Source organism: Cyprinus carpio, chromosome B10 (genome assembly GCF_018340385.1).
Source record: "Cyprinus carpio isolate SPL01 chromosome B10, ASM1834038v1, whole genome shotgun sequence".
NCBI classification, from domain to species: Eukaryota; Metazoa; Chordata; class Actinopteri; order Cypriniformes; family Cyprinidae; genus Cyprinus; species Cyprinus carpio.
Genome location: NC_056606.1, coordinates 5,477,924 through 5,490,295, shown reverse-complemented (window position 1 = coordinate 5,490,295; position 12,372 = coordinate 5,477,924). Strand labels below are relative to the sequence as shown.

General features: G+C 37.7%; 1 protein-coding gene across 7 annotated transcripts in view; it reads left to right on the top strand.

Moving 5' to 3' along the window:
- tjp2a (tight junction protein 2a (zona occludens 2)) overlaps positions 1 to 12,297 on the top strand; it is a 28,120-nt gene extending 15,823 nt beyond the window's left edge. For 4 of the 7 annotated variants that reach the window (XM_042732209.1, XM_042732208.1, XM_042732205.1 and 1 more), the window contains 19 exons: positions 52 to 673; positions 760 to 863; positions 1,632 to 1,785; positions 4,187 to 4,298; positions 5,072 to 5,190; positions 5,293 to 5,392; positions 5,700 to 5,850; positions 5,950 to 6,058; positions 6,137 to 6,356; positions 6,554 to 6,738; positions 7,266 to 7,361; positions 7,444 to 7,523; positions 7,604 to 7,814; positions 8,843 to 8,943; positions 9,067 to 9,273; positions 10,364 to 10,465; positions 10,536 to 10,820; positions 11,277 to 11,359; positions 11,454 to 12,297. In XM_042732209.1, coding sequence (XP_042588143.1) covers positions 52 to 673; positions 760 to 863; positions 1,632 to 1,785; positions 4,187 to 4,298; positions 5,072 to 5,190; positions 5,293 to 5,392; positions 5,700 to 5,850; positions 5,950 to 6,058; positions 6,137 to 6,356; positions 6,554 to 6,738; positions 7,266 to 7,361; positions 7,444 to 7,523; positions 7,604 to 7,814; positions 8,843 to 8,943; positions 9,067 to 9,273; positions 10,364 to 10,465; positions 10,536 to 10,820; positions 11,277 to 11,359; positions 11,454 to 11,646 — 3,234 coding nt within the window. In that variant the 3' untranslated portion in view covers positions 11,647 to 12,297. The remainder of the gene's footprint in view (positions 1 to 51; positions 674 to 759; positions 864 to 1,631; positions 1,786 to 4,186; positions 4,299 to 5,071; positions 5,191 to 5,292; positions 5,393 to 5,699; positions 5,851 to 5,949; positions 6,059 to 6,136; positions 6,357 to 6,553; positions 6,739 to 7,265; positions 7,362 to 7,443; positions 7,524 to 7,603; positions 7,815 to 8,842; positions 8,944 to 9,066; positions 9,274 to 10,363; positions 10,466 to 10,535; positions 10,821 to 11,276; positions 11,360 to 11,453) is intronic. The other 3 variants (XM_042732210.1, XM_042732207.1, XM_042732206.1) reach the window with 1 other exon arrangement.
- Positions 12,298 to 12,372: the final 75 nt, after the last annotated feature.

The following is a 12,372-nucleotide window of genomic DNA, read 5'->3' as shown; positions in this document are numbered from 1 at the left end:
AATCAGAATTTAATGAATGAACAATTAATTTTTGTCCCCATCCTTCATCAGACGATTAAGAGATCAAGAAAAATCCCCGTCAGCGTGATCAAACGTGCTGCTTCCCCAGACGACCGTGTCTTTAGTGGCGACTACAACGACGACTATGACCACGACCGGCGCAGCTACCCTGACCGTGACGCGAGTTACGCAGACGAGCGTGATCGTGACTATGATCGCAGCCGCGGGAGGAGCATGGACCGCGGCCTGAGCCCCGACAGACAGTACAGACGAGACGGCAGCCGCGGCCGAATGCTGGACCACGAGCGCAGCCCAGACCGCCGCTACCGAAGTGACCACAACCTGGATCGCGACCACAGTCCGGACCGCCGCTACAGAAGCGATCGCACACTGGACCGCAACTACAGTCCAGACCGGCGCTATCGCAGCGAACACAACCTGGACAGATCACACAGTCCTGATACGCGGTACAGGCCCGAACCGGCTCCGGGATACAGCAGAGAGAATTTAGCCAGCGACCACGAGCGCAAGAGGTTCGATCCGCGGCAAGACGAATCCATGAGGGGTAGCAGTCGAGACCGGCTGGATCGCTCGCCCTCGCCGCCGCCACAGCAACACGAACCCCTGGAGAAGCCACTCAGTGTTACTCTACTAAAGAACCGGCCCAATGACGGTAGATACACATCGCCAACGTTTATCTGTTTCCAGTTTCATCCTGCAGCCAAGCGTCTAACGTGATCTTTTCTCATATCTGTCCAGAATATGGCCTTCGTCTTGGCAGTCAGCTGTTCATCAAAGAGATGACGAGCACCGGCCTGGCATCCAAAGAGGGCAAACTACAGGAAGGTGACGTTATTCTGAAAGTACGTCTCTTGAACAATACAAACCACAAAATTCATTCACAACAATAAACAAAACCCCTTAATAACAACCATTCACAACACTATTCAGAACTGCTTATCAACCACAATGCAGTGCATATCCTAGCATTGTGGTAATGCATTTTGCACTAGCAAGCACTTCCCTTTTTTTATATATATTTTTGTTAAGCAAGCAACTGTTTAATGCTCACCAAGGCTGCATTTATTTGGTCAGTACAATACAGTTAAAACTGTGAAATATTTTTACAATTTAATAAGCCGTTTTCTGTTTGAATATATTTCAAATAGACATTGAACTTCAAAGCTGAATTTTCAGCATCATTGCTCACATGATTCAGTCAGAAATGATCCTTATATGATGATTTGCTGCTCAAGAAACTTATTTTCATATTTTAAAACATTAAAACAGCTTCGCTACTTCCTGATTTTATTGGAAAAGTTCAAAGGAGCAGCATTTATTTGAAACAGAAATGTCAAATTATTAGTGTCTTTACTGTCACTTTTGATCAATTTAATGCATCCTTGATAAATAAAAGTATTACATAAAAAAAAACTTCTGACCCCAAACTTTTTAACAAAAACATACAAAAACACAGACACTGTAGTGTGAATACAGAGAGGTGTTTACAGAGAGGTGTTCCTGAGCTGCCAACAGGTCCTTAAAAAAAAAAAAACCAACTAACCCAAAATATAAGTCTCAATCTCAAATTTGTTGTACTTTATTTATTTATATTTACTTCCATGTGTCAGATTAACGGTACGGCCACAGAGAATCTGTCTCTGAGTGACGCAGGGAAGCTGATCGAGAAGTCTCGTGGGAAGCTGCAGCTGGTGGTGCAGAGGGATCGCAGTCAGGTGCTCATCCGAATCCCACCCATGGCAGACAGCGACTCGGAAATAGATGGTGAGGAGATCAAAACCCTTGAAGATGAACAATTACAATTTGTCTGGTTGCACTGACGTCCTCTTTCATTTCGCCACTGTTGCATTTCATATTAAAACAGAAATTTGGTGTGGAACATATCAAAGGGCCAGTAGTCATCAACCTTGATTTGCTTTTTGTTGTTGCTGTTGGTTTAGAGGAGGGACATTCCCATTCTAATGGACATTAGATTAAAAAAACATTTGTGTACGCAGTTTCCATTTATCTGGATGTGTAAGAAACGTTTTTTTTTTTGGCAATTTCTCACTATTTTTGCGTCAGGTTTTTGCATCAATATATTTTATTCAATTAAACTATTTAATGAACAGTAATTCATACTGATTATTGTTTGATTGAATATTGTTTGAATATATATGATTATCTTGTGACATACAGGTCCTTCTCAAAAAATTAGCATATTGTGAAAAAGTTCATTATTTTCCATAATGTAATGATAAAAATTAAACTTTCATATATTTTAGATTCATTGCACACCAACTGAAATATTTCAGGTCTTTTATTGTTTTAATACTGATGATTTTGGCATACAGCTCATGAAAACCCAAAATTCCTATCTCAAAAAATTAGCATATTTCATCCGACCAATAAAAGAAAAGTGTTTTTAATACAAAAAAAGTCAACCTTCAAATAATTATGTTCAGTTATGCACTCAATACTTGGTCGGGAATCCTTTTGCAGAAATGACTGCTTCAATGCGGCGTGGCATGGAAGGCAATCAGCCTGTGGCACTGCTGAGGTGTTATGGAGGCCCAGGATGCTTCGATAGCGGCCTAAGCTCATCCAGAGTGTTGGGTCTTGCGTCTCTCAACTTTCTCTTCACAATATCCCACAGATTCTCTATGGGGTTCAGGTCAGGAGAGTTGGCAGGCCAATTGAGCACAGTAATACCATGGTCAGTAAACCATTTACCAGTGGTTTTGGCACTGTGAGCAGGTGCCAGGTCGTGCTGAAAAACGAAATCTTCATCTCCATAAAGCTTTTTCAGCAGATGGAAGCATGAAGTGCTCCAAAATCTCCTGATAGCTAGCTGCATTGATCCTGGCCCTTGAGATAAAACACAGTGGACCAACACCAGCAGCTGACATGGCACCCCAGACCATCACTGACTGTGGGTACTTGACACTGGACTTCAGGCATTTTGGCATTTCCTTCTCCCCAGTCTTCCTCCAGACTCTGGCACCTTGCTTTCCGAATGACATGCAAAAATTGCTTTCATCCGAAAAAAGTACTTTGGACCACTGAGCAACAGTCCAGTGCTGCTTCTCTGTAGCTCAGGTCAGGCGCTTCTGCCGCTGTTTTCTGGTTCAAAAGCACACGCCTGTGCACGTGGCTCTGGATGTTTCTACTACCAGACTCAGTCCCACTGCTTCCGCAGGTCCCCCAAGGTCTTGGAATCGGTCCTTCTCCACAATCTTCCTCAGGGTCCGGTCACCTCTTCTCGTTGTGCAGCGTTTTTTTTGCCACACTTTTTCCTTCCCACAGACTTCCCACTGAGGTGCCTTGATACAGCACTCTGGGAACGGCCTATTCGTTCAGAAATTTCGTTTCTGTGTCTTACCCTCTCGCTTGAGGGTGTCAATGATGGCCTTCTGGACAGCAGTCAGGTCGGCAGTCTTACCCATGATTGTGGTTTTGAGTAATGAACCAGGCTGGGAGTTTTTTAAAAGCCTCAGGAATCTTTTGCAGGTGTTTAGAGTTAATTAATTTGATTCAGATGATTAGGTTAATAGCTCGTTTAGAGAACCTGATATGCTAAAAGATAGGAATTTTGGGGGTTTTCATGAGCTGTATGCCAAAATCATCAATTAAAACAATAAAAGACCTGAAATATTTCAGTTGGTGTGCAATGAATCTAAAATATATGAAAGTTTAATTTTATCATTACATTATGGAAAATAATGAACTTTTTCACAATATGCTAATTTTTTGAGAAGGACCTGTATGTAAAGTATAGTGATGTATGATTTCGTGAGGTATTTGGCGAAACCCAGCCTTAATCTCTAAGTGACCTCTGACCTCTTGCCTTTTTTTGGACTGCTGTACTGACACTGGACTGGAGAGAGAGGCTTTTGAAGGATTACATAAACCCTACCCATAATCCAAAGCTTATGAAAAATGTCAATTTATAAACTCTAGTGAGACTTGCACCATGTTTTGGAAGTTGTTTGTTCATGTTCTTCTGAAAATCCTCCATATTGATTTTTACATTAAATAATGTTAGATGTAGGACTGAAGGAAAACAAATCTGGTTTTAATTAGCGTGTTTTATATTTCTCAGGTCTAGGGATTCAAACCTTTGAGACTTTGGTGTATAACCCGTCATGCAAGTGTGATGGCGACATGTTGTACATGTGTGTTTCAGATATCTCCGAGATAGAGTCGTACCGCTCCTATTCTCCTCAGGAGGATCGGCGGAGTCATCACTCAGACCTCTCCTCACACTCCTCTAATGAGAGACTGCATGACAAAACCAGGTAACACACTGCCATAGCCTCAGAATTCAGCTAATGACTGTTCACAAACGCTGGAGTTACTCCAATAATAAATAATCACTTTACAATAAAGCTTCATTTGTTAAAATTAGTTTCCTACATTTTAACTTGCAATAAAAAAATTCTAAAGCATTTAATATCTTAGCTAATGTTAATTTTAAAATTGACTAATACGTTATTCAATTAAAAAGTTGTATTTGTTAATATTATTTAATGGACATATGAACTAACAATGAACAGTTGCTTTTTATTATTAACAGATTAGTAAAAGATTAATAAATGCTCTAACAAATGTGTTGCTCGTTATTATTTAATGTGAGCTAATGGATTAACTAATGGGACCTTATTATAAAGTGTTACCAAGTAGCTAGTTTATTACTCAGTTTAATAATTTATATGCTGTGTAAACTACAGTCAAGATACCCTTTAAAACAAATATTGATGATGCAAGTTACTAGCATGAAGTATTTACATTAGCCAAATTAACATTTCAGAGGGTAATAATGTGCATGTTAGATAATTTAGTTAATAATCAGAGCATAAAAACAATGAGGAACTGAATTTAGGTGAAAGTATTAAACACATTTATGTGGATGCAACTAATAAAATTAGAAAACTGACAAATTTGTGATATAACCTGATAGAAAAGAAGAAGCAGAAGCACGATTGAATGATTTTCCAAATGAACTGACAACACATTCAACAGAAATGTTACAAAAGCCGGTGCAAATGAAGTTGTTTTGTTCTGTTGGTAGAGATGAGCCTCCCAAGAGACTGGCTAAAATGGGAGCGATGCCGACTCCATTCAGAGCGGCGCCGGTGGAGCTCCCGCCTCCTCCTGTGGAGAAAGAAGAGCCTCGCAGTGAGTCTCCAGGTACCACAATAACCCTACTGAAAATCAAATTATTTAATGCATACATGGTCATTTTCACCATGTAGACTCAGATGATGAGAATGGGTGTTTTTTCGTATACAGCTCCTGTGGTAAATGCTGCTCCAAAAAGTGTTCCAGTAAAAGCCAAGCCTCTGCCAAAGGTTCCCCTGCGGCCCAGTCTGGAGGACCAGGAAATATATGGGTTTGTACCAGATTCACTCTTGATTTTGACTTCTAATTTTAAGATAAACCTAAAAGCTGTCCATTTTGTTCGTTTTATTTGGTCTGTAGTAAAAAAATATATATTTGATGAAGGGATTTAGTTGCAGTTTCACTAATATCCACCAATGGACTATTTAATTTCAGTATCCATTTTTGACTTAAATGTTTGCATGATATATTATATAGAGAGACTCTCCTTGACATGAAAGAATCCCTTTTTACATGTTTATTGTTGCTTGATGATATATTTAAACAACTTTGTGGTTCTAATGAATAATCTCCCACAGCCCCAACACTGTGATGGTGCGCTTCCAGAAGGGAGAAAGTGTTGGCCTGCGTCTCGCTGGAGGAAATGATGTGGGCATTTTTATCGCAGGCGTTCAGGAGGACAGTCCTGCCGACATAGAGGGACTCCGCACTGGAGACCAGATCGTGAAGGTGCAACACCACTGGCTCTGCATTTTAATATAATGAGCATTTATCCACCATACATTTTCCCACATTATCTAGTGGTAATTAGTTTTTCTTCCCCTGCAGGTGAATAATATGGATTTCAGAGGAATGGTCCGGGAAGATGCAGTCCTGTATTTACTAGAGATTCCCAAAGGAGAGGATGTGACCATCCTGTCTCAAAGCAAACCTGATGGTACTTCAAAACGTACTAATGACTTGGAATTTTGAGCAATAGAAGAGATGTGAATAACTCTCATTTGCTTTATTTTAGTGTATAAAGACATCCTGGCATCTGGACGAGGTGATAACTTCTTCATCAGAACTCATTTTGAATATGAGAAAGAGCTTCCTCAGAGCTTGACCTTCTCCAGAGGAGAGATATTTAAAGTGGTGGACACCCTGTATGACGGAAAGCTGGGTAACTGGCTCGCCATCCACATGGGCAAAGACAATCAGCTCCTGGAGAAAGGCATCATACCAAACAAGAGCAGGTGAGACATGAAATACACGTGCCTTCAAAGGTCTTAGTTTTACTGTATTTATTTAGCATTGCTCAACATGAAATCAGAAGTGACCTTCTAAAATGACGTTTGCTGACATCACCTAGTCTGCTGTTTCATGTTGATATTAAAAGCACATTATTTGTTAGGTGTTTGTGTAATCATTTTATTTATTTGCATACTATCAGAGCAGAGCAGATGGCAAACGTTCAGAACGCACAGAAAGGCTCTGCCAATGACAGAGGAGATTTCTGGAGGCTGAGAGGTCAAAGAGCAGCTAAGAAAAAAGACCTTCGCAAGAGCAGAGAGGATCTGAGCGCTACTCCCGTCACCACACGCTTCCCAGCCTACGAGAGAGTGGTGCTGCGGGAAGGTAAGCCCATCATGCATTGCTTTACCTAACATGCATTTCTGATTAAATATACATTTGAATGATTTGGGGCTATTTTTTTTTAAAAAAGTAATCAGTCTTTATTAATTAATATACATGCCTTTTATTTATGTATAAAGTATTAAGTCATTTTTATTTTTAGTGCTTTTTCACTTATATTTTTAACCTATAAAAACAGCAAGTTTGAAATTATATGCATTTTGTTAATTTATACATGCCTTTTATTTATGTATAAAGTATTTTGTTTAATCATAATTAATTATTATATAAAATAAAGAACTCATTATTTAATGTTTAATACATTTAATTAAAAAATATATTTTTAGATTTTTTTGTTTAATAAATTTAAAATAATTAATATTATCCTATAAATGTGTGTGTGGTGTGTGTGTGTGTGTGTGTGTGTGTATAATGAAAGCAGCCATAATTATTTATTTTTTTTGTCATTTTAGTTAAGACGCTTGACATGTTTATGTACTGAGTGTTTTTCTGTCTCTCTCCCCCACCAGCTGGGTTCAGAAGACCTGTCGTGATATTCGGCCCTATTTCAGATGTGGCCAATGAAAAACTGAGCAATGATCTTCCAGATGAGTTTGTCACAGCGAGTAAGCAAGTCACAAGATCTCTTCTTATATATTGATGTGTAGTTATGGATGAGGTGTTTCATCTGTGTTTTTCTCATGACAGAGACAGAACCTAAAGACGCGGGCTCAGAGAAGTCGTCTGGTGTTGTGAGACTCAATACTATTCGTCAGATCATCGAGCAGGTAAACACAGTCACCGTTCTGAGTTTATGAATATAACAGAAATTCATCAACATCTAAGAATATTCTTTTCTCGATCCTAGGATCTACACGCTCTGCTAGACGTCACCCCAAAGGCTGTAGACACCCTAAACTACACCCAGTGGTATCCCATCGTCATTTTTCTCAACCCAGACAGTAAGCAGGGAGTGAAGACCATGAGAAACCGCCTGGCTCCCGGCTCCAACCGCAGTTCACGCAAGCTTTATGAACAAGCAGTTAAACTGCGCAAAACCTGCTCACACCTGTTCACTGGTTAGTCTTTCCTCAGAAACTGTAGAAATTACAGTCATATAAGATCCTTTTTATTCTTTCCCCAGTTCTGATTTATTTATTTATTTATTTATTTTATTTTGCAAATTTCGTGGCTTATTCATTTTTTACTTTCGGATTCCAGATTCAGTTTTTAACCATTTTTTTGAATAAATTTTATTTTGTGTTTTATGGTTCAATTAAATGTTTGCAATCAATAAAGAGGTCTAAATAATTTAAATTAATTGAATATCAATTTATTAAAAGTTTAAGAAAAGTTAGGGCACCATTAAATTACTTTTACTCTTCTCAATCTTTTTTTTTTTGTCATCGTTGCATTTTAATGGTTTAAACTTTCATCAAAAAGCACGTCTGATCAATTGAATTCATGAAACTTTAACAACTCAATTTATTGACATTTTTACAAAAATGGTGCCCTATAAAATATTTTATTTTTTCCAGAAATTTTGGGATTATCCGTTTAGTTGTTCTGGATTCAGGAGGTCGGTGCGTCTGATTTATGAATTAATAAGTTTTTTTTTTTATTATCAAAAAAGGACCACCTGGAGGTAATTAAATGAATACATAACACAGTAATAAAGATAATGCAAATGGCACGATAGTAATCTTATTTTAAATATTTTATATAATTTTGTATATATATATACAACCTTAGAAGTATATATATATGTTGTTTATATATTTATATATATATTCTTATACGGTTCTGGTGATAAGAGTGCCCAACAAAGTGCTACACAACATATTTTTACTCCCAACAAATAAAAAAACAACAAAAATTTACACTCATTAACTAAAATATATTTGGCAAAAAAAAAGAAAAACAAAAAAAAAATAATAAAAACTAAATAACTAAAAAAAAAACTATATTAAAACCATATAAATATATATGTGTTTACTAATAAAATATAAAATACTTTATACATCCCTGTCCAGCTATCGTTGATCTGAAATACACCCATGACCACCTATATTTAATCCTAAATTTTAAATTATACATCCCTGTCCAGCTATCGTTGATCTGAACTCTTCCCATGATGCCTGGTATGGAAGTCTCAAGGATGCCATACGAGAACAACAAGAGAAAGCTGTCTGGGTCTGTGAAAGCAAGGTAAGCGGTGATACATAACACAGCTCCTAACAACTCTGCTTGAAGTTAATGCCTTGCCAGCCTTCAGTGACATGTGAAATGACCATCATGAGACCTTTGAGAGGTGTTTGTTTTTGACTTCAGCTTGATGGATCTGAGGAGGACCTGGATCTCCATGATGACCGTATGTCGTACCTGTCAGCCATGAGCGCAGACTACCTGAGCATGGACAGCCGTCTGACCAGCGATGATGAGGGCGGCGCGTACACAGATAACGAGCTTGACGAGTCCACCGACGAGCCGCAGCCGATGTCAGCCATCAGCCGCTCATCCGAGCCTGTTAGCGAGGAGGTGAGTGTGCTGTGCAAACTAACTGGAGTCATTTGATTATAAACCTCTGTAAAGGTCACTCATCCTATTCTCAGTATGGATATCATTATCACTGACTTATATGCCAGTATCAGTGAGAGGAAAAGCACGCTGCTCTCCACAGGTTACTGGAGAAACTGCATCTTCAACATCAGTCTGACACCTGATCTTTAAACTATCTGCCAGAAATCACACTCTTATTTAGTCACACTGCATGTATGTGCCATTCAAAAAGCCCCTAATTTAATAACTCTAGAAGTAAAATAATTTAAATAACATGTGAATGCACATAAAATGTTTTATAACATTTTTCCAACTAGCAAAACTTCTTATATACTATGAATAGTGTTAAGTTGTAATGACTGTCTTAAAAATATAATATTTTTTCAAGGATCCATTCTGTGATGTAATTTTATGTTTCATGGAGAAAATAACTCTAAAAAAATTAAGCAGCAAAAATATAATTAATATTTTATTCAGGAAGGATGCATTAAATTGATCAAAAGTGACAGTAAAGACATTTGTTATAAAAGATTTCTATTCAAATAAATGCTGATCCACTAAAAAAATTAAGCAGCAAAACCATTTTCAATGGTAATAATAATCAGAAAAGATTATTAGAATGATTTCTGAAAGATCATGTGACACTGAAGACTGGAGTAAAAATACTGAAAAATAAAGGAATAAAATACATTTAAAAATATATAAAAATTTTAAAAAAAGGTAGTTTAAATTGTAATTATATATATATATATATATATATATATATATATATATAATATATATATATATATATATATATATATATAAATAATAATTATAAAAAAAATAAAAAATTAATACAGCCTTGGTGTACATCAAATTAAAAACAATAATAGTAATAATAATTATTATAATAATACAAAAAATGCCAAAAACCTTAATTTTTTTTCTTTCCAGGAGTTGTTATATCAAAGTACATTTTAATTCAGGAATTGAAAACTTGTGTGTTGTAGGTGTGCATTATTTTTGTATGTATTTTTAAATTACTTAATGCTACATTTATCACTTTTTTCCCCCCTTTTTGACACAGAGACCCATACCTGTTCCTCACGAGCGTTTAAAGAAGCCTGCGAGCAAAGAGGTGCAGCGGGACCCCAGCCCGCCTCCATCATTTGTCCCTGAACCCCCTAAGGTGAGTGTTTTCACAGACCTCATCACTCATCACAGACAGGAACTGAGCTAAACAGCTGTTGTTCCTGCAGGTGCGGGCGGCTTCACGTCCTGCAGACTCCAGGAGCTTTGACTCTCGCTCCAGCAGCACAGTCAGCAGTGATGCTCCTGTCAGTAGCAAACCGCTTCCACCGCCGGTAGCCCAGAAGCCCAGTTTCACCTCGAGGACGGGCCCCGCAGACGACACGACCTCCGGCGACCCTCTCGATGACCCCGCCAGCCGCACCTTCCGGGGAAAGGTGAAGGCCTTCGAGCAAATGGACCACCTGGCCCGGGCCAAAAGGATGCTGGAGCTGCAGGAAGCAGAACAAGCTCGGGTTTGTGCCTCATACACAACACACAACACACACCATCTACCTCATATCACAAACAACAAAAACAACAAACACAAACCACAAATCTCACACCAAAAACACAAAAATCAAAATAATCTAAATATTAACAAAAAACAAAATGAAGAAAATGGAAAATTTATTGATTTTTATTATTACAATTAACCATAGATTTCAGTCTTATAAAATATGATTATTATTATGTCTTTTTTTATATATATATATATATGATTATTATTATATTAATATATATTAATATTATTTTTCTATATAATTCATAATATAATGATATGTAAATTATAATATATATTTTTCCTTTCTTTTTTTAAATTTCCGGGTGAAATATTACCAGGATATTTATGTTTGAAATTGATCCGTTCATGAAAAATAAAGTTTCCAGAAAATTGAAATCACTGAAACTTTTTTTTTTTTTTTTAACAGCTGGAAATATCTCAGAAACATCCAGATATTTATGCAGTTCCCCACAAGCCAAAACCAAACCAAAACAGGCCTCAACCAATTGGGTAAGTTTGTTCTTGGTCTTTTATTTTTCCACTAATGCTCACTAATTCTCTGAAGTATTGATGTGCTGTTTTGTTGAACGGGCCGTCCCATCAGTAATGGCTCTGTTCCGTTCAGCTCCAGCTCAAACTCTGAGTCCCACAGCTCCTCTAAAGCGCCGTATTCAGAGAGCCGCTCTCACCACCGCGCCAAAGAAGATGATGATGAAGAGGAGAATCGCCGGCAGCGGGCCGACCAAACCCGCAGGGGCTACTACAATCCCCAGAAATACAGCGACACTGAACTCTAACACTCCCAGTCTGTGTCGGGATGTTTCCTGTGCGTGTCATTATAAAGGAAACCAAGGTGTGCGTAAGAGAGGGACTGACATGAACCACAGATAAAGCAGATGAGACATCGCTTGCCACGGACACACATGCAGTATAAACATGCCATTTATAAAACAGCATCTTTTTATACCTGCAGTGTTTTTATATGAAATTTCAGTGTTTATTTCTTGTCTGCATGTAGTTTTTTTTTCGTTCGTTCTTTCAGACTATTTGTATGTCTTTAGTTTTTATTTCTCCCACAATGCCACGTGTCTGTTTCTACTGAAAGCTACTAGATGGAGTTAACGTTACACTCTCCTCATTTACACTGCGGGAGTTTGCCGTAAACCAAAGTGAAAGTGGGTTAAATGTTATTTTCCAAAATATTTGCTGAAGTGCCTCAATGTCATCGATCAATCATGTATTAACTTATGCTTAGCAAATGCTTGCTGCATATACTACTATTCTAGCTTATGATATAATGTCACATCAGTTTTTATATTGATCCTCTGAGATCATGTGTAACTATTGGTGTGTGTATGATCAGTGCTTTGGGTTTAACCACTCATAAAACAAGAGTTGTGGGATTTTTACATTTTAAAGACAAATAAATAAACCTGACTTTCAATGTTGTTACTTTGCTTGTCGTTCATGCTTTCCCCACTATTGCTATTAATAACCCAAACCATATGTAGAGCAGAATTTAT